This window comes from Sus scrofa, chromosome 5 (assembly GCF_054392235.1).
Source record: "Sus scrofa isolate SSC_HxYL_T2T_F1_AM1 chromosome 5, Sscrofa_HxYL_maternal_Yorkshire_Landrace_v2.0, whole genome shotgun sequence".
NCBI lineage: Eukaryota > Metazoa > Chordata > Mammalia > Artiodactyla > Suidae > Sus > Sus scrofa.
In genome coordinates this window covers 7152457-7172963 of record NC_139387.1, presented here as the reverse complement: position 1 = coordinate 7172963, position 20507 = coordinate 7152457, and the positions used below count along the sequence as shown (strand labels likewise).

The 20507-nt window shown below is 53.5% G+C and overlaps 1 protein-coding gene across 2 annotated transcripts in view; it reads left to right on the top strand.

Annotated features, from left to right (window-relative positions):
• Positions 1–20507, top strand: part of ZC3H7B (zinc finger CCCH-type containing 7B) — a 52663-nt gene that overhangs the window by 9602 nt on the left and 22554 nt on the right. For both annotated transcript variants that reach the window (XM_021091458.2, XM_084955194.1), the window contains exons 2-5: positions 12899–12957; positions 16513–16546; positions 16652–16849; positions 17935–18093. In XM_021091458.2, the coding sequence (XP_020947117.1) occupies positions 12905–12957; positions 16513–16546; positions 16652–16849; positions 17935–18093 (444 nt within the window). In that variant the 5' untranslated portion in view covers positions 12899–12904. The remainder of the gene's footprint in view (positions 1–12898; positions 12958–16512; positions 16547–16651; positions 16850–17934; positions 18094–20507) is intronic.

Sequence of the window (20507 nt, the reverse complement as noted above, 5' to 3'; positions counted from 1 at the left end):
AAGTTCCCTTCCAGCTTCCCTTGGTGGCGATGTCTTACACAACTAGTCGACATTATCAAACCCAGAAAACTGGCATTGGCGCGTTACTGGACTACAGAGATATTCACTTTTCACCTTTCCTTAAAGCTGCGTTCATTTCTGTGCATGCACACGTGGAAGGGTTTGAGCAGGGGCGTGACACGGCCCTGTATCTGTTAGACCGATAGCCCTGGCCACCAGTGCAGGCGGGGGCTCGTTGGTGGCTGTTGGCCAGAGGTGAGGAGAGCCCTGCCTGTGGATGTGATGGAGAAGGGTAGAGAAGTGTCTTAGGTAAAGGGGGGAGGACTTGGAGATTGACCGAGAGCTGGAGGAAGGTTGGATCTGTGACTGGAATTGGGGAATAATGGGTGAGGAGCAAGACGAGGAGACAGGCTGCAGAGTTAAGCTGGGGATGCGCCCAGCTGGAATGGGAGGACTTTCTGGACCTGGAGGCATCCAAGCTGGGTCTTAAAGGATGAGTAGGAGTTGGCTGGCGGAGGCGGGGGGGGGAGGGTGAGGTGGGGAGGAGAGCCTTCCAGGCAGGGAAAGGGCCCAGGATTAGGAAAGGTACCTCGGTCATAGGCAGCCTGGGTATCGGCCATCAGGGTAGCACTGTCCAGAAGGTAAGAGACGTGAATCTGAAATATTGGGAAGGGGGTGAGCCTGGTGGGAGGAACAGATTGTGAGTCATCGACATGACTCACGAGATCATGAAATGCAAGAGCTCGTGTGGGGAGAGCATGGGGAGTGAGGCGAGCAGGACACTGTCCCTTAAACGGAAGACCTGGGCAGAGGAGGAGGAGGGCCTGGCACTTGCAGCCGAGAGTCCGAGGCAAGGCCAGTAAAAACTGTCCCCTCCTGGACTCCGCAGCTAGGGGGTCCCCGGGATGGGGAGGACCCTTGGCACGTCTCTTCAGTGGAGCAGGCGTGGGCTGCTCTGCGTTGGGGGGTGGAGTAGCACGTGAGGCTGTGGAGACAGCGGAGACAACTCTTCCGTTAACATGTGACCAAGAAAGGGAAGGAAGGTTAGCCAGAAGGGGGTTCAGGATTCGAGGAGGGAATTATTTGGGGGTGGGGGAGACTTGACTGCGATGACAGACTCAGGGTCCCGGGGCCAGGGCTGAGTGCCTCATGGGCGACAGTCAGGGTAACGGTGATGCGTGTGGGCTCTGGGGCCAGGCTGCTAGAGTCTGAATCCCAGCTCCCCCATGTACCAGCTGTGTGTCCTTGGGCTGGCCGTTTAACTTCTCCTCTGCAAAATGGGAGTGATGGCCGTTCCTACCGCATAGGATTGGCTGAGCCTTAAGGAAGGTATTCCGTGTACAGGGCTCAGGACAGCCCCTGGCCCATGGCAGCCACTCAGGAATTGTTAATATTATTACTCAATTCTTAATTTATCTTGGTATCGGTTCTTCTCATTTATTCAACACTCCTTCCTCCTCATCTGTGTAATGCCTGGGTTGGATGAGTTGATGCCCATTCATCCGTTTCTTCGCCATCCAAACTGCCATTTCCTGAGGCTCTGCTGTATGTCAAACGCGGGACCAGAGGTTGGGGTGTGGAAGAGGCTGGCACAGGCCCTGCCTGGTCTGATGAAGGTCTGAGTCTCTAAAGTTCTGTTGTCTTTCAACCCTTCTCCAAAGTGGGAAAAACACCCCACGTGTTTCCTTGATGGTTCTCAGCTCACTGGTTTGGTCTTTTCCTTGGGAAGAACCATCCATGGACATTCCGGCAGGCCCTGAGCGCTGGGTTGAAACGTAGGCTGCTGGTTCCCATTTGGCGCCTGTCCGACTGTTGGCCTCAAGTCCGTCATCTCCTTTTGTATTTCAGATGACAAAGCTAAGATGTGCTCTCTGCCAAAAAGTCTAAACCACGCTGAGGTATATAAAGCAGGAAGGAACGTGGTCTGCGTCCTATCGCCTCTTGGCGGATGGCAGTCCCCAGAGAGAACCAGTTAACGTGGAGAACATTCTCTCAAACGCCTTCTTTGTATCAGCATGCGTTGCACACAGATGTAATCGTGCAACACAAACTGTTCTGAAATCTGCTGCTTTTTTCCCTTTCTCAACCATGTGCAGAGGCATCTCCATGGCAATATACGTATAGATTCATAGCTGTCTTGTAGTCCACGGTATGGGAATACCACAGCTCAGCTGATTAAGTTAATTCTTTACTGGTAGACATTAAGGTCACTCCTAGTTTTTTCACTCTCTAAAAAAAAATCCTGGAGTTCCCCTCGTGGCGCAGTAGTTAACAAATCCAACTAGGAATCATGATGTTGCGGGTTCGATCCCTGGCCTTGCTCAGTGGGTTAAGGATCCAGTGTTGCCGTGAGCTGTGGTATGGGTCGAAGACGTGGCTTGGATCCCATGTTGCTGTGGCTCTGGTGTAGGCCGGTGGCTATAGCTCCGATTAGACCCCTAGCCTGGGAACCTCCATATGGCGAGGGAGCCGCTCAAGAAAAGGCAAAAAGACCAAAAAAAAAAAAAAAGAAAGAAAAAAGAAATCCTGGAGTTACCATCATGGCTCAGGGGTTATCAAACCCGACTAGTATCCATGAAGATGCAGGTTTGATCCCTGGCTTCGCTCAGTGGGTTAAGGATCCACCGTTGCTGTGAGCTGTGGTGTAGATTGTAAATGTGGCTCGGATCCCGAATTGCTGTGGCTGTGGCCGGAGCTACAGCTCCAATTCGACCCCTAGCCTGGGAGCTTCCATGTGCCACAAGTGCAGCCCTAAAAAGACAAAAAAGAAAAAGAAAAGAAAACCTTGTAAAAATATAGTCAAGGGCTTGTACAAGGATTTTGGTAGATTGAATTCTTAGAAGAGAAATTTCTGTCAAAGGGAAAGGATGTTTTATCATTTGGAAGGCTTTTGGCTGCAAGTATCTAGAATTCCTTCCTCAAAAATGGGAATTTATTATAATCTCACATGCTAAATGAAGTGGAGCCGTGCCAGGGTCAGTTAATTTATTGGGTCAGACACCTTTGGTCCATCTTTCTGCTCTGCCATCTTCTTCCTACACTCTGGCATGCAGCAGCAGAAAAGGGGATTATTTCTTCTGTCAATTTTTTTGGCTGCCCTGAGGCACATGGAGTTCCTGGGCCAGGGATCAGATCTGAGCTGCAGTTGCAATCTGTACCTTAGCTGCAGCAAGGCCGATCCTTTAACCTACCGTGCTGGGCAAGGGATTAAACCCGGCGTCCCAGCACTTCCAGAGATGCTGCCAATCCCATTGTGCCAAGTGGGAACTCCCTCTTCTGCCCTTTTTTTTATGGCTGCACCTGAGGCGTGGACCAGGGATTAAATCTCAGCTGCAGCTGTGACCTACACTGCAGCTGTGGCAATGCTGGATCCTTTAACCCGCTTTGCCAGGTGGTGTGGGGGATCAAACCTGCAGCTACCTGAACCACTGCAGTCAGATAATTAACCCACTGCCGCATAGCAGGAGTGCCTCCTCTGTCCCATTTTAAGTATGAAGGAGATCTTTCCCAGAAGCCTCTGGGCTGAATTCCCCTCTTTCTATTGGCCAGGATGATGTCACATGCCCTTGCCCAAGCCAATCACTGGCAAGGAAGGACCATTATGATTGGTTTAGCCCAGCACAGGTGCACCTGAGTACATGGGAAAGGAACAGCGTTGGGCTGTGCCAGGGAGGAAGAAGGGAAGCTGGCTGCCCGGGCAGCAGCTTGCTCATTTTGGTAGATGTGGCGTCCCAGAGACACTAGCAGTTCCCACACTCAGTCTACTGGCAGCATTGGAGAGTGCCTGTCCTTCCACCATGGTCAGCCAGGCTCTCTCTCCTCTCTCCTCTCCTAAGCCTCATAGGTGAAAGGTATCTTGTTGTTTTAACATGTAGTTCTCTTATCAGTGAGTTTGCGTCTTTTCTTAATGGTTTATGTTTCCTGTGAATTTCTGGTTTATGTTCTTTGCCCATCTTTTAACCTAATCATAATGATTATAAAATAAAAATAGTTGATATTAAATGCTTATCATGTGTCAGACATCTCATTGAACCTTCAAATCATCCTGTACAGTAGATATTAGTATTCCTGTTCTACAGGAAAGGGAAGTGAGACACGAGGAAATTATGCAGCTTGTACAGTTAATAGGGAACAGATCTTGGATTTGAACCCAGGTATACACTTGGGAGTGAGGTCACATATTGTGCTGACACATTGAGGGGATCATTTCCCAGGAGTTCTTTTTTTCTTTTTAGGGCCACACCCAGCCTATGGAGGTTCCCAGGCTAGGGGTGCAATCGGAGCTGTAGCTGTTGGCCAGTGCCACATCCACAGCAACACCAGATCTGAGCCACGTCTTCAACGTACACCACAGCTGATGGCAACACCGGATCCTTAACCCACTGAGCGAGGCCAGGGATTGAACCCACATCCTCATGGATCCTAGTCAGGTTTGTTAACTTCTGAGCCACAAAGGGAGCTCTTCCTGTTAGTTCTTTAGTTCTCAGCTGTATTTCTGAGAAGAGCCTGTTGGAGGCTGGTCCAGCTTGAAATTCCTAAATTATAAGAACCAGGACCCAAAGTTGGATAAAAGGGACTGCGTAGCGTGGCAGCGGGATTCTGGGGAGATGGGAGCCTCAGTTTTCTCCTTGGACTTTTTTCTTTAGGGAGAAATAAGATTTGTTTGGCTCACGTGCTCCTTGTTCTTCCAGCAAGTGCCCCATCTGAGTTGTGCCTGACCCGCAGCTGGGGAACTCACCACCCTCGTTGGCTGAGAACAAAAGATCTTTTAACCACTGTCTTGGTCTGCTCTGGCTGCTGTAACAAAGTATCATAGACTGGGTGGCTTAAACAACAGAAATTAATTTTCTCACCGTTCTGGAGCATGGAAGACCCAGACCGCAGTGCTGGTGCATCTGGTTTCTAGTGAGCGTGCTCTTCCTGCTTGCAGACAGCTGCCTGCCTTCTCCCCACGGCCTCATCTGGCCTTTCCTTGGTGATGCCTGCCTGCGGGGAGAGGGAGGGAGAACTCTCCAGTTTCTTCTAATAAAGACACTAATCCTATTAGATCAAGGCCCTACCCTTATGACCCCATTTATCCTTAGCTGCTTCCTTAGAGGCCATATTTCCAGTTACTTTGGGGGGTCAGAACTTCCAACATATGATCTGGGGGGGGGGCACACAAACATTCAGTCTTTAAATTCTGCCCCTGCACCTCCCCCAATTCATGTTCTCATCACATGCACAATGCATTTATTCCATCCCAATAGCCCCCAAATCCTTAAATTATTCCAGCATCACTCTCAAATCCAAAGTCTCTTTTAAGTCAGAGACTGGAAGTAGGATTCATCCTCTCCAGCTATGAACCTATGAAACCAGAGAAGTTATGAGCTTCCAAAGTTCAATGGTGGGACAGACGCAGGGTAGAAGTTCCCATCCCCAAAGGGATTCATTGGAAAGAAGAAACAGGTGATGGGTTCCAGGCAAGTCCAAAAATGCAAATTCCATTCGATTTTAAGGCTTGGGAATCATTGTCTTTGGCTCGATGTTCCTCCTTGCCAGCCCCCTGGGGCATAGCATCACCCACACAGCTCTGCCCACAGTTTGCCCCCTAAGGCTCTGGGCCTGTTTGAAAAGGAGGCGGTGGCCCCGCTCATTGAAATGAGGAGGGAGCCCTGATGATCTCTGAATCACCTGCTGGGTTATGCTTCCCTTTTCTTAAAGGACAGAGCATGTTTGCAGGCAAATAGATCTACAGTCCTGCCCTGTAGAATTCCAGAAGTCCTGTAGCCTGCCTTCATTCCGTCATCCAGCTTTCTCTGTCCCCCTTAATTCAAACTGGCATTGTTTCTGCTCGTATAATCCCATCTCTATTTCTCTTCTTTCTTTTTAGGGCTGCACCCACTGCATATGGAAGTTCCCAGGCTAGGGGTCAAATCGGAGCTACAGCTGCCAGCCTACACCACAGCCACAGCAACGCCAGATTGGAGCCGCATCTGCAACCTACCCCACGGCTCACAGCAACGCCAGATCCTTAACCCCCTGAGAGGCTGGGATCAAACCCACATTTTCATGGATACTAGCCAGGTTCATTACTGCTGAGCCACGACGGGAACTCCCCATCTCTACTGCTGACCTCTGCTGATGGCCGATTAGATCCACAGTAATCTTACCCAACAGTTGTTCAGCCACACCCTTGGTGTTCTCTTCAGAACATTCTCATTTTTTGGCTTAGGCATAAGCTGAGAATTTTCTAATTCTTCACGTTCTGGTTCCTCTTGTTAAGTGATTCCTTCCTCATCTCTCTTCTCTCACATTTTACAGTCAGCGGTAAGGGGGACCCATATGCTGCAGCTTCCATACTTGGCTTAGAAAGTTCCTTTGCTAAATAGCCCACTTCATCATTTGTGAGGTCCCCCTACCGACAAACACGAAACACAATTTAGCCAACTTCTTTGCCATTTTATAATAAGGATCACCTTTTCCTCCAGTTTCCCAAAACCCGTCCTTTATTTTCATCTGAGATCTTTAGTGTCCATATTTTTACCAATGGTCTTTTATGGCAACCTAGGGTGTTTCTAGCATGTACCTCAAAACTCCATTAGCCTCTACTCATCATCCAGCTCCAAAGCCACTTTCCATATTATAGCAGTACCCCCCTTCTCGGTGCCAGAAGCTCTGCTAGTCTAGCCAGGCTGCCAGGGCAGAATACTGGGTCAGAGCCCTACCCTCGTGATCACATTGAACCTGAATTACTTCCTTCAGGCCCCGTCTCTAAGTACAGGCGAACTGGGGGTTAGGGCGTCAACATATTAATTTGGGCGGGTTATTCAACTCATAACAACCACCTATAAAAGTGTTCTTCCCAGAGGAAGGAGCTTAAGGAGTGGGGGGGAGTCTTTGCTCGCCTAGCACGTTATTTCAGGGGTTTTTCTGTTTTTGTTTTTTTTTTGGCTGCAGCGTGCACCAGCTTGGTGTGGGATCTCAGTTCCCAGATCCGAGACTGAACCTGGGCCACAGCGGTGAAAGCACTGAATCCTAACCACTGGGCCACCAGGAAACTCTGGCATGTTGTTAATGAGCCTGTCTCAGGCCCTTCTCCCCAGGCCCTTTGACCCAGGTTCCAGGATCACTATGTGGCCTTGGATGACTTTCCTAACCTCTTAGTAGCACTGTTTTCCTGCCTGATGGGGTGAAATTTAAATAAATCTCATTTATTTAATGACAAGATGTTTTCATGTAGGGCAGAGCCAGTCATTCAGCTGCCCTCCTGCTATTTCTCATCGCACTTAGGGTGGAAGCCACAGTCCTTGTCCCACTTCTGAGACCTCATGTACGGTCATTGCTAATGTCTCTGACCTTCCCACTCACCGTGCTCCCCACTGGCTCCCACGCTGGCCTCCTGGCTCTTTCTCAGATATACCAGTTAGTCTCTACCTCAGGACCTTTGCACTCACTGTTTCTTCTGCCTAAATGTTTTTCCCCAAACGTTTACATGGCTTGTTCCCTTCTGGCATTTAGAGCTCTGTTCAAGTGTCAGAGGCCTTCCCAGAGTCCCCTATGTAATTAAAGCACCCTGTCACTCTCTTTCCTCATTTTCTCCTTCATTGTTACATTTTATATTTGTTGTATCCCTCCTCCACTAGAACCTATGCTCTAGAAGAAGGGCTACTTTGTCACTTTTTTTTTTTTTTTTTTTTTTTTTATGGCTGCACTTGCGGTGTATGGAAGTTCCCAGGCCAGGGATTGAATCTGCGCTGCAGGAGTTCCTATTGTGGCTCAGTGGGTTAAGAATCTGACTAGTATCCATGGGGATGCCGGTTCCATCCCTGGCCTTGATCAGCAGATTAAGGATCTGGTGTTGCTGTGAGCTGTGGTATAGATTGCAGATGCAGCTCAGATCTGCTGTTGCTGTGGCTGTGGCATACGCCTGCAGCTACAGCTCTGATTCAACCCCTTGCACCAGAAACTTCCAAGTGCCACAGGTGTGGCCAGTAAAAAAAAAAGAAGAGGCGTTCCCATTGTGTCTCAGTGATTAACAAATCCGACTAGGAACCATGAGGTTGTGGGTTCGATCCCTGGCCTCACTCAGTGGGTTAAGGATCTGGCGTTGTGTGAGCTGTGGTGTAGGTTGCAGACATGGCTCGGATCTGGCATTGCTGTGGCTGTGGCGTCGTAGGCCGGCAGCTACAGCTCTGATTAGACCCCTAGTCTGGGAACCTCCATATGCCGCGGGTGTGGCCCTAGAAAAGACAAAAAACGAAGAAGGAGAAGAAAAATCCAAGCTGCAGCTGTCACATGTACTGCAGCTTTAGCAACACCAGATCCTTTAACCCACTGAACTGGGCCAGGGATTGAACCCTCACCTCTGCAGCTACTCAAGTTGCTGCAGTCATAGTCTTAGCTTGCTACGCCACAGCAGGAACACCCTTGTTGCCTATGTTAACTGGTAGATCCTCAACAGGCCTGGGACATGGAAGGCTCCTTGTGCTCACTGCGGCATGGCTGGCAGCGGCAGGATGAATGGCTCTATTGACGCTCCCATTTCCTTGTACTGTAACTGGACCCTGCAGGCTGGTTTCCCCACTAGACTGTGAGCCCTCTGAGGGCAGGGGTTTTTAGTTGCAGCCATGTCCCTTGCACCAGAGCAGGACTTGGCACAGTGGAAGTGGCCACTCCTGTTTAATGAGTGAGTGGAGAAAGTATGTGTGGTTCCCCCACCTCCCCAGGGCCACTGTTCTGGTGGCCTCTGTGGGTTTGTTCCTTCTGGGTGGTGTGCTTTATATTTTACCAGCCCCTGCATCTGGGGGTCTGGCACTTAGCAGGTGCTTAGTAGCCTGCCTTCCGTGACGTCCAAGGTCGGGCAAGGCCAGATGTAGAGCCTAGACCATGAGGCTCTTGGGGTGGTCTGTGCCATGCCCATCCTCCCAGGGACCACTGGAGTTGTGGGCAGAGGGCCCTTTAACTGGGAGCAGGTAAGCGCATTACCTGCTGTAGGACAGGCGTCCAGGAAATGTGGGTTTTCTTCCTTTGCTGCCCGCGACCCCCCAGCTTTCTCCGAGTCCCTGGCAAGGGCTGAGTGCTGACCTGTTTACAACCCCGTGGGATGTCGCTGGGCTTCCCCATCATCACGGCTGTGCAGATGGGGGGGTCCTCCAGGGAACTGGGACATCCCAGCCAGGCCTAGTGTGCATGCTGCGGGGGGTCCTCTCCCAAGCTACCCCAGAAACTTGTCATTCTCCTTCACACCCAGCCCAAGGACCATCTCCTGCAGATCCTTCTCTGACCTCTGCCCACAGAGCCAGTGCACCCACGGCTGGCCTGCACTGCAGCTGCTGGCTCACCTGTCTTTCCCTCCCACTGGGCCAGGGGTTCTTGGAGGTCAGGGTTGGGCCCGAGTGACTTGATGCATTCTGTACCTCCCCCACCCCCACTTCCAGCACCAGAGCTCCGGCTAAGGAGGAAGGTCATAAATGTTGGTTGGATTGAATTAAATCCTTCCTTTTGAGGTCTGTCCTTGCCCTTGGTGTAGAGGAGACTAATTCACTCGTGATGGGAGGAATCGGAAAATCTTCCTAAAGGAGAAGGCCAGTGTTTCCCTCCTTCTGCATTCCTGGGCCCCAGTAAGACCTGGGCTTCCCACTTGGTATCACTTGATACAAATATGAGTTTTAGCAATAATTTACTCTCATGGGGAAAGGGGTATCTGAAGGCCCAAGGCATACACGCCTCCACTGGGCACCCCTGTTCACGGCCAGCCTTGCACATGGTGGCACTTCCTTCAAGCACCACGAGGGCGCCGCCCCCTTGGGCAGCCCCTACTAGCCTGGCCGTGTTGCTAATGGGATGAAATCTATTTGCCGGCCCTGGCCTGGGACCTTTATGCTTGATGAAAGGAATCTATAGTGGTCGATGTATAGATCCTAGGAGAAAGGTATTTTGCACAGGAGCCTTCCTCCAAATCACTCCATGGATACATCTGCCTTCTCCAGGACACAAGCAGCCGCAGCCACCAAGCACAGGCTTAGGGGCCTGGGCAGGTTGCCGCCTCTATGGTGCCTTTTTTCTTTGCTTTGCTTTTTGTATTATTAGGGCCGCATCCGCAGCCTATGGAGGTTCCCAGGTTAGGGGTCCAATCGGAGCTGTAGCCGCTGGCCTACACCACAGCTCACAGCAACACCGGATCCTTAACCCACTGAGTGAGGCCAGGGATTGAACCCGCATCCTCATGGATGCTAGTCGGGTTCGTTAACCGCTGAACCACAACGGGAACTCCTATAGAGCTTTTGAGGGGGAAGAGCAGCAGTGTCATTCCCAACCTGCAGGCAGTAGTTGTAGGCCTTGTGAACCCTCTGAGCCTCACTCTCCCCATCTCCCAAATGTGGGTCCCGGGCACAGTCCAGCCTTCAGGGTCATCCATTGGGATCAGATAAAATGAAGGAGATGACACTGGTTTCATTAAACCATCTCATGCATCCTGCCAGAAGATCTCCCCTCCCTGACACCAAGGAGCCAACTCCTACTCAACCGCCAAAGCCCAATTCAAACATTGGCTCCCCCTTTGAGAAACTTCCATTTTCTTTGTGTCTCATCCCAGCCTGTTTACCACAAAAGTCTGGATTAGGGTGGAGCTACTGGGGTATCTCTGCATGTCTCTGACTAGGGTGTAAGGCCTGGGTAGGGAAGGCGCCTGGCCTTCTCATTTGCATATCATGGGCATATAGAAAATATTGACTTGAATGTCTAGCACAGGAATTCTTTTTTTTTTTTTTTTTTGGTCTTTTTGTATTTTCTAGGGCCGCACCCATGGCATATGGAGGTTCCCAGGCTAGGGGTCTAATCAGAGCTGTAGCTGCCAGCCTTTGCCAGAGCCACAGCAACGCCAGATCCGAGCCGCGTCTGTGACCTACACCACAGCTCACGGTAACACCGGATCCTTAACCCACTGAGCAAGGCCAGGGGTCAGACCCATAACCTCATGGTTCCTAGTCGGATTCATTAACCACTGAGCCACGGTGGGAACTCCTAGCATAGGAATTCTGATCTAATAGCCACCTAAGTGTTTACTACGTGCCAGGCTGATATGAGTGCCTTCTCTGTAGTAATGCTGTGGCTGGGGGCTGTTTGTAATCTCCATTTTCTGCAGCAGGAAGCTGCTGCTCAGAGGGTATCTGAACCTCTCTCCAGAGCCCATGTGCACGGCCACGCTGCTGCTTCAAGATTTTGTGGTCAGAGACGTGGACGCATGCCCGGCGGGTGAGGTGCCTTCTTTATACCGCCAGGGGCCGAGAAGGTTTATTCCCTGGCGTGGGACTCAGACTTATTAGGAACTACCACTGGGACCCAGTACCAGCAGCTCTTGTTCCAGTTAAGTCTGCTCGGACCTCAGGGCTGAGAAACTGACTTGGAGCCTCGTCTCTGACTGTGGAGGTTTTCTGAGAGGACTGCGGGCTGAACGGTCCCAGGAGGGCAATAGGTGCACCTACAAGGCATAGGCTAGCGTGGGGACCAGTGAAGGTGGACAGAAGCTCTGGGCCCCGGAGGACAGGGTCTGGGGTTTGAAGGACCCCCGTGATGGCCTTGAGGAGGTGGGGGCAGTGAGGAGGGTGGTCCCCTGTCTGATGAGGCAACACCCCAGGGGGTAGGGAGGGAGGGCCTGGATGGAGACCCCCGGTCAAAGTGGCAGGCCAGGTGTGGCAGGCGTGGCAGACGTGGCTGGGCCCTGTCCTGCTCGTTGTCCAGGCCTGTGGGCCCTTTCCCCTCCGCCAGCTCCCCTGCCAGTGCTGGGCCACGCGGGGTGTTCTTTCCCAAGAAGAGCGTCTCTTCCAGGGCAAGGATGGGGTCTGACCCCAGGCTCCCAGGACATAGGATGAATGAGTGTGTGATGGTCCTGTTGAAAGGATCAGGGCGGAATTCGAGTTGTGGCTCAGTGGAAACAAATCTGACTAGTATCCATGAGGACACAGGTTTGATCCCCGGCCTCACTCAGTGGGTTAAGGATCTGGTGTTGCCGTGAGCTGTGGTGTAGGTCACAGATGTGGCTCGGATCTGGTGTGGCTGTGGCTGTGGCGTAGACCTGCAGCGGCAGCTCCAATTTGACCCCTAGCCTGGGAACCTCCAAATGCCATGGGTGTGGCCCTAAAAAGACAAAAAAAAAAAAAAGAAGAAGAAGAAGAAAAGAAAGGAGCAGGGCAACTCCATGGCGGAGCTGGCTTTGAGGGATGGATAGACTCCATTCACAGGGTGGAGGGAGCAGCACCGCCTAGGCTGAAGGAATTTCAGAGGCACAGGAGCCTATCGGCTGGAAGCCTGGCATGGGGCGTGGGTGTGAGGATGATGAGAGCTTGGGTCACCCCCGCCTCGTACAGAGGAGGCCAGCTCTGGGTGTGTGCCTGGGCTGCACGGAGCAGCGGCTGGGGGCATGAAAGGAACGTGGCCTGGGTTCAAACCCTGCCTCAGCTGCTCGCCAGCTCGTGACAAGGGCTCCCTAAGTTTCAGGGGACAAAATGCGGATTTCTGTCCCCCTCATGCAGATTCAGCGGGATCCTCATACAGAGCGGCTGGCCCATGGTGGTGCTACATTGTAGCCATAATCATGGCATCAGGGTGCATTTTCTGCGTCTCTTCTCCCCAAGCTGCTCAGTAAAACAAGGTTTGCCCCTTGAACTCACCGGTATCCTGTGCAGCTGCAGCCCAAGCCACGTGTGGCAAAGGGCAGGTGGCCTCCAAGGCGCCGTGCAAACCCAGAGCCCATGGGTCAAGGGTGTGGAGGGCAGCGCTGTGTGGCTGGTTGGGGCGGTCAATGTGGCCCCTCAGGGACACCCCGCACCTGTGAGAGGGGGTGAGCCGGGAGTGGGGGGAGGCGGAGCGCACGGCGACCCACCTCGCGACTGCCTGATGGACTGTGTTCTCTCCCCAGAGACTGATGGAGAGGCAGAGACGGAAGGCGGACATCGAGAAGGGGCTGCAGTTCATTCAGTGAGTGTGCGGTGGGGCGGGCCGGGCGGGTCCTCTGAGGCGGGCAAACTCCACTCCCCACCCCGCCCCGCCCCGCGCATGCGCTCTCCTGCTCTCCAGGCTCCCGGGAGTGTTGGGGAGCGACCAGGTGGGACACGCTAGAAGGGGGTTGGAGTGGCAGAGCCAGGGGTGCCGCTAACCCTGAGCCATGAACCCACACGCCCAGGGACTCCCAGCTCCTGGTTTCCCTTTGGTCTTGTCCCATATGTCATTTTGCTCTCACCCTCTACGTTGGCTCCTACACTCCCTGTTAATTCTCCTGCTTGTCTGTGCACATGTTACAATAAATCGAGAGCCCCTGATCACTGAGCGCGTCTCTCAGGCTCTGTGCTGGGCCTCTCGCATCCATCACTTCTCTGCTGTTTATCTTTCTTTCGGCGGAACTTGCAGCATGGGGTAGTTCCCCAGCTAGAGATCAAACCCACACCACAGCAGTGACAATGCTGAATCCTTTAACTACCAGGCTACCGGGGAACTCCAGCCGTCATCTCTCTAATCTTCACAACAGCCCAGTAAAGCAGGTGGTATTATCTCCATTTTGCAGATGAGACAGCTGAGGCTCAGAGAGGTTAAGAAACTTGTTTACAGGAGTTCCCGTGGGCCTCAGTGGTAACTATAAGGAACCCGGCTGATATCCTTCAGGACTCTGGTTCAAACCCTGGCCTCACTCAGTGGGTTAAAGATCCAGCATTGCTGTGGCTGTGGTGTAGGCCAGCAGCTGCAGCTCCGATTCAACTCCTAGCCTGGGAACTTCCACACTCTAGGATATGGCCCTAAAAAGACAGGGGAAAAAAAAAAAAAGAGTTCCAGTTGTGGCTCAGCAGTAACGAACCTGTTATCCATGAGGATGTGTGTTCGATCCCTGGCCTTGCTCAGTGGGCTAAGGATCCACTCAGTGGGATAGGGATCCGGCGTTGCCATCAGCTGTGGTGTAGGTTGCACACATGGCTTGGATCCGGGGTGGCTGTGGCTGTGGCTGTGTCTGTGTCTGGCAGCCATAGCTCTGATTTGACCCCTAGCCTGGGAACATCCTTATGCAATAGGAGTGTGGGCCTAAAAAGACAAGAAAGAAAGGAAGAAAGAGAGGAAGGAGGGAAGGAAGGAAGAAAGAAAGAAAGAAGGAAGGAAAGAAAGAAAGAAAAAGGAATTTGTTTACAGTCACACAGCTATTAAGTGATGGAATTTGAGTCTCTCTGACTCTAAAGCCTACATTTTTTTCTATTATTTGCCCCCTCCACCCATATGCCATGTTCTTTCATCCTTTTCTTTACACACGAAATATTTTTACTAGCTCTTTTCTCTCTCTTAAATGGATCCTCCGAGGCAAGTTTATCATGATGCTAATGAACCGTAAGCTCCCAGCCCCTCGCTTTGGGTCCTTTCGAAGCCCTGAATGGATTCCCAGGAATTCTTTGTTTCTAGTGCTGTATTCTTTTTCTTAAACACAACTCCCCACAAAACTGCGAGTTGCATCTGCACTCCCTCACACGCGGCCCGGTTTTGTTCTCTCACACAGACCTGCCTTTTCACACAAGCTGGGTCCTTTTTCACACACACGCGCGCACGCGCGCGCACACACACACACAATCTGCTCTGGTGTATGTTCACACAACACACTCTCCTTCCCCAACTTTCAATGTGGTCACTTTTCCTGGCTCCAGGAGCTGTGACCCACCCCTTCCCTGGGGGCTTGTCTTCCATTTGGGGGAAGTGCCCTAGTTTTAGTTTGGTCAACAAGGCAAGCTGCTCTCTTTCATAAGAATTCTGTCTTTAAGTCACTGATTTCTGGAGTTCCTGTGTTGGCTCAGTGGAAACGAATCTGACTAGCATCCATTAGGATGCAGGTTTGATCCCTGGCCTCTCCCAGTGGGTTAAGGATCCGGTGTTGCCATGAGCTGTGATGCAGCTGTGATGCAGCTGTGATGCAGCTGTGATGCACTGGGATTGCGTGTTGCTGTGGCTGTAGCGTAGGCTATCAGCTGTAGCTCTGATTCGACCCCTAGCCTGGGAACTTCCATGTGCTTTGGGTGTGGCCCTAAAAAGCATTAAAAAAAAAAAAAAAAAGTCACTGATTTCTGTGGAGCTGGACCTCTGAGCCCTAGATCCACATCCGGTTGTCCCTGCTTCCCGGTGGTCTCAGTGCCTGTGAAATGGAGGTAATGCCACTTTCCCCCCCCCAGGGTCATTGTGCTTGGGGTACATGTTAGCTCTGTGTCCTCCTTCCCCTTCTCAAAAGTTTAGCGACAGGACGGCCTCCTGGGAGCTCATGTGCAGGTCTCCTAAGGGGCTGCTTTGCAGGATCCACGGTGGGACCTGCTCCTTTTAAAATGACCGTTTCCTCCCATACAGACTTCGTGTCGTGTGCTTAGCAAACATTTATTAGGGACCTCTGGGCACAGAGCATCGTAGGATCCAGAAAGTGATCTGGACAGGTGGGGGGCTGGTTTGTGCCTTAAACACCAGGATGAGGTGACCCTGAGGACAGGGCGTGACCTGATGAAGATGAAGGTGATGCTGGAAGGGCGAGGCTCGAGGTGGAAGACCAGTTGGGAGGAGAGCAGTGGGGGCTGGGCTGCAGAAGGAGGGACGGGTCCTGGTCTCTGACGGTGCAGAGGCAAGTGAGAAAGTGGGTGGCAGGCCCCGCTGTCACAATCAGGGATACACCCTCCCCAACACAGGGGACCTCCGGTGTCTCCTCTCTCACTACTTGTCACTAGCTTCGGCTGCTCTTTTTTGCCCAGGTGTTCACGGTGGCTCTGGGCAACAGAAAGAGCCCCAGCCACGCACTCCGCCCTGGCTCCGACCTGCTGTGTGACCTAGGTCACAGCACGTCTCTGAGTGTCCATGTCCCCCTCTGTAGCATGAGAGACCAGGAGACAAATGCCAGCTTCCCTTCCAGCTCTGCCACGTGGCCTCACAGACATACCCCAGTGCTCCTGCGCTGACCCTTTGTGCTGAGCTGGCATTTTTTGGCCAGAGGCAGAAGGGTGCCCAAGCCCCATCTATTTGTTAGGTCTGGCGTGAGAGGTTCGGTTCTGAGTACCGGTCTCAGCTGGGGGGTGTGTGTTGCATGCAGGGCTAGGAGGAAGGCAGAGACTCCCAAGCTAAGGGGCCCCGAGGTGGGCTGGGGGTGCCGCTGGTGGGCCTGTACTTGCAGGTTTGTTTGGGGACGTGGTCATCCCCAGGGGACTGGGGCAGAGGACAGCCGGCTGGAGCTGGAGCTGGTCTGCTTTTCTCAGCATCTGCACCTGGGAAAGCCCGGCTGCTGGGTCCTGGGGCAAATGCAAGACCTTCCTCCAGCCCTCTGCCTGCAGCCAAGGGCTGGCCAGCATGGTGCTGATTTAGGGAGAAGAAAGCTGCTGTCCCCTCACCCCAGTCCACAAGGCGTCATCTGGGGTTTGAGCTGGAGGAGCCCGTTCCGGGCCTGGTCTCTCACCTGTGGCTCTGGCTCCTGGGCCTCCGTGAGCCTGGGGACCCTGGGCCCAGCAGACCTGTATCCTTCTCCTTTTCCCGTAGGTCGACACTACCCCTAAAGCAAGAAGAATATGAGGTGAGCGTCAGGGGCGGGGCTGGGGCAGGTGAAGGGCAGGGTGGCCGTGGGGGCGGGGCTGGCTGTTGAAGGCCCCTGAGCTTCCCTGCACCCCGCTCCCGGCAGGCCTTTCTGCTCAAGCTGGTGCAGAACCTGTTTGCTGAGGGCAACGACCTGTTCCGGGAGAAGGACTACAAGCAGGCCCTGGTGCAGTACATGGAGGGGCTGAACGTGGCCGACTACGCCGCATCCGACCAGGTGGCCCTGCCCCGGGAGCTGCTGTGCAAGCTGCATGTCAACAGGGCCGCCTGCTACTTCACCATGGTGAGCCGGGGCCCTCCCTCCACTGCCCCCCCCACGCCCCTCCAGCCAGGCCCACACCTCCTCCCGGCAGACTCTCCCCTTATTTTTTTTGCTTTTTAGGGCCACACCCACGGCATATGGAAGCTCCCAGGCTAGGGGTTGAATCTGAGCTCTTGCAGTCAGCCTGTACCACAGCCACAGCCACACCAGATCTGAGCCACGTCTGCCACCCACACCACACCTCATGGCAACGCCGATCCTTAACCCACTGAGCGAGGCCAGGGATCGAACCTGCAACCTCATCATTCCCAGTCGGATTCATTTCTGCTGCACCACAACAGGAACTCCCCAGTCTCTCGCCTTCTGCTCCCCGGCTCTCAACCCCAGTGCCCAGCAGACTCATCTGGACAGCTTTTAAAGGACTGATACAGAATAAAATATTTTTAGAAATGACGCTGGTGCCCCATACCCCAGGGGAATGAAGTCAGAATCTCAGGGGGGCCTGGGCGCTGGCGGGAGTCTGTGGGCAGTCAGGGCAGGGAGCCGCCTCCCTCATGGCCCGCTGCCTCTTTCTGCAAACCTCGGGCGCTCCTGCGCCTCCCTCCTGGTTCCCTTCTGCTCTCCTCTCTTCTCTGTGAAGCTCCAGGCTCCTCCTCGTCCCTGTCCCCACTCACTGACTCAGTCATTCCCCAGATCCTGTGGGAGGCTCTGCAGAGGAGGCAGTGACACCTCTCCGTCCAGACTGGACCGTTCTGGACAAACGGGTCCCTCCACACTGTGTTCTGCCTTCGTGATTTCACTTCCTCTGGAGGTGCCTGTGTTACTCTCCGGGCTCCTCACGGTCGAATTGGAAGCCCCCTCCCCGCCATGTCCTGTCAGTGCCCATTGGCCACCCCTTCCGCTGGACACACAGATGCTCTTGACTGAGTCCGAACACCGGAGCTGCTTCCTGGAGCTTTTGCGCTCCCTCCCTGCCTCCAGGCCTCCAGCATCCTCCTCTGCGGGGGAAGGGAGGCTGGTCCTCAGTCCAGCTGGGGGCAGGAGGCCTGGGGCGGGGGCGGCGGGGGGACCACGTGCTGACTGGCGCCCCCGCTCCTCCCTGGCAGGGCCTGTACGAGAAAGCGCTGGAGGACAGCGAGAAGGCGCTGGGCCTGGACGGCGAGAACATCCGGGCGCTGTTCCGCAAGGCGCGGGCCCTCACCGAGCTGGGACGCCACAAGGAGGCCTACGCGTGCAGCAGCCGCTGCTCCCTGGCCCTGCCCCACGTGAGTGCGTCCCCACGGCCACGCCGGCGGCGTCCAGGCCCCCAGCCCTCTGCCCCGGCCCTCGCTTGGGCCAAGCACCACCCCTCCCTGAGCCTTACTTTCCGTCTCTGAAACAGCTGCAGGTGCTGGTGTGAACACCATGCATTGCTCAAAGTACATTTGCGCTGTGACTTATTTTTTAAAAATTTTTTGTTCTTTTTGTCTTTTTAGGGCCGTACCCGCGGCCTATGGAGGTTCTCAGGCTTCGGGTCCCATCGGAGCTATAGCCGCTGGCCTACACCACGGCCACAGCAACGCGGGATCCGAGCCGTGTCTGTGACCTGCACCACAGCTCATGGCAACGCCAGATCCTTAACCCACTGAGCGAGGCCAGGGATCGAATGCATATCCTTGTGGATGCTAGTGGGGTTCATTAACCCCTGAGCCATGACGGTAACTCCTGTAATAACTTATTTAACCCTTGTGACAATCCTTTGAGGTAGATACTGTTATTATCCCCATTTTGAAGATAAGGAGACAGGAGTTCCCTGGTGGCTCAGTGTGTTAAGGACCTGGCATTGTCACTGCTGTGGCCCAGGTTGCTGCTGTGGCAAGGGTTTGATCCCTGGCCTAGGAACTCCCACATGCCACAGGCATGGCCAAAAAGTTTTTTTTTTAAATCAAAAAATAAAGATGAGGAGACAGAGGCATAGAGAAAGGCACCTAACCCCAAATCCTAGCCAGGGGTGGTGGCAGAGCTAAGACTTGAACCCAGGTGGTGTTAATCTCCACACTCTAAGAGAACGTGGGAAGGCCAAACGGGGTGCCATATGTGTGGGATCCTGATGTGCAGGCTGCCACGAGGTGGGGAAGAGGCAATGGGAAATAACCAGTGGAGGGTCTTGCTTGTCCCAGCCCTTGCACGGCTGGGCACGTGTCCCCTCCCTGTTTGTTCATCAGCTTAACAAATGTTTACCAAGTGCCCACAGAGTGCCCAGATCGGTGCCTGTCAGGGACCCGCAGTCTACTAGGAGACAAATGGAACCAGCCCTGGGGCCCAGGCCTGACTCCACCACTGAGCCCCCTGGCACCATCGTGGACAAAGCACCTCCCCTCTCTGTGCATCAGTTCCACATCTTTAAAGTGCCCTTCCTGGAGTTCCCTTTGTGGCTCAGCGGTTAACGAACCTGACTAATATCCATGAAGATGAGGGTTCAATCCCTGGCCTTGCTCAGTGGGTTAAGGATCCGGTGTTGCCATGAGCTGTAGTGTAGGTCACAGATGTGGCTTGGATCCCACGTTGCTGTGGCTCTGGTGTAGGCTGGCAGCTACAGCTCCGCTTGGACCCCTAACCTGGGAACCTCCATGTGCTGCTGGTGTGGCCCTAAAAAGACAAAAAAAAAAAAAAGTGCCCTTCCTACTTTTTCTCTGAAATGATGGGTGTAAAAGGGCTTGGAGAGGGGTAAATGCTGCCCAGGAAGGGCTGAGAGAGCTCAGGAGGTCAGGATCCTGGAGGGCTCCCTGGAGGAGGCAGGGCTTGAGTGCGGCTGGAAGAAGCAAGGATTTGGGTGGGCTTTGCAGAGAGGAGGCTGTATCCACAGTGACCCAGGATGCCAGTGCCAAAGTACTGGCCTGGGTTTGGGTTCTAATCTTACATCTGCCACCTGCTAGCTCTGCGACCTTGGACGCACGGTTTAGCCCCTCTGCGTCCTGATTGGCAGCACTGTAAAGCCAGGGTGACAACATACCAGGCATGATAGGGCTGTGCTGAGGATGGAATCAGAAAATCATACAGGGCAGGTGGCACAATGGCTGGACCCAGTAAGTGTTCGGAACATTCACTGATATTATACTTTGTGTTTCTTAGTCTTGCTTCTCCAATTCAGGTCACTTGACAATTAAGAGCCTGTCTCGTGACAGTGGTCTCTGACCTGTACCACATCCTCAGCATCCACAGCAGGTCCCCATTCAGGACTCATGGCCACCACTCATGGGAGGGCGAGATGGCTTTCAGCCCCCTGTACAGGCCCAGTGAGGGCTGGTAACTCCCCTGAGGAAAGTACCCAGACAAGGACTTCTGCCTTTGAGTCAAATTCCCCTGTTTTCCAGTCTTTGTGGGCCCAGCACGGTGACCAGAGGTGACTCAGACCCTGGGCTCCAGGAGTCATCAGTGAGGTGGAGAGGTGGACAAGAACACGGGCTGTCTCAGCACCCCTGTTGCCCTGTTGCAGCCCGGCCTGCAGTCACCGATTCTGTTTCTTGATTGGTCTCCCTGCTGGTGCAGCGTCCGTGAAGCCCGGGCCCCATCTGCCCTGTGACTGTCGTGTCCCAGCCCCTAGCTGGTGCCTGGCACACGGGTACACAGACAGTGGTACAGACCTGGAGGGAGGAAGGAAAGCGGGGCGCTGTTACTGAGCACCAGCCGTGGGCCAGCC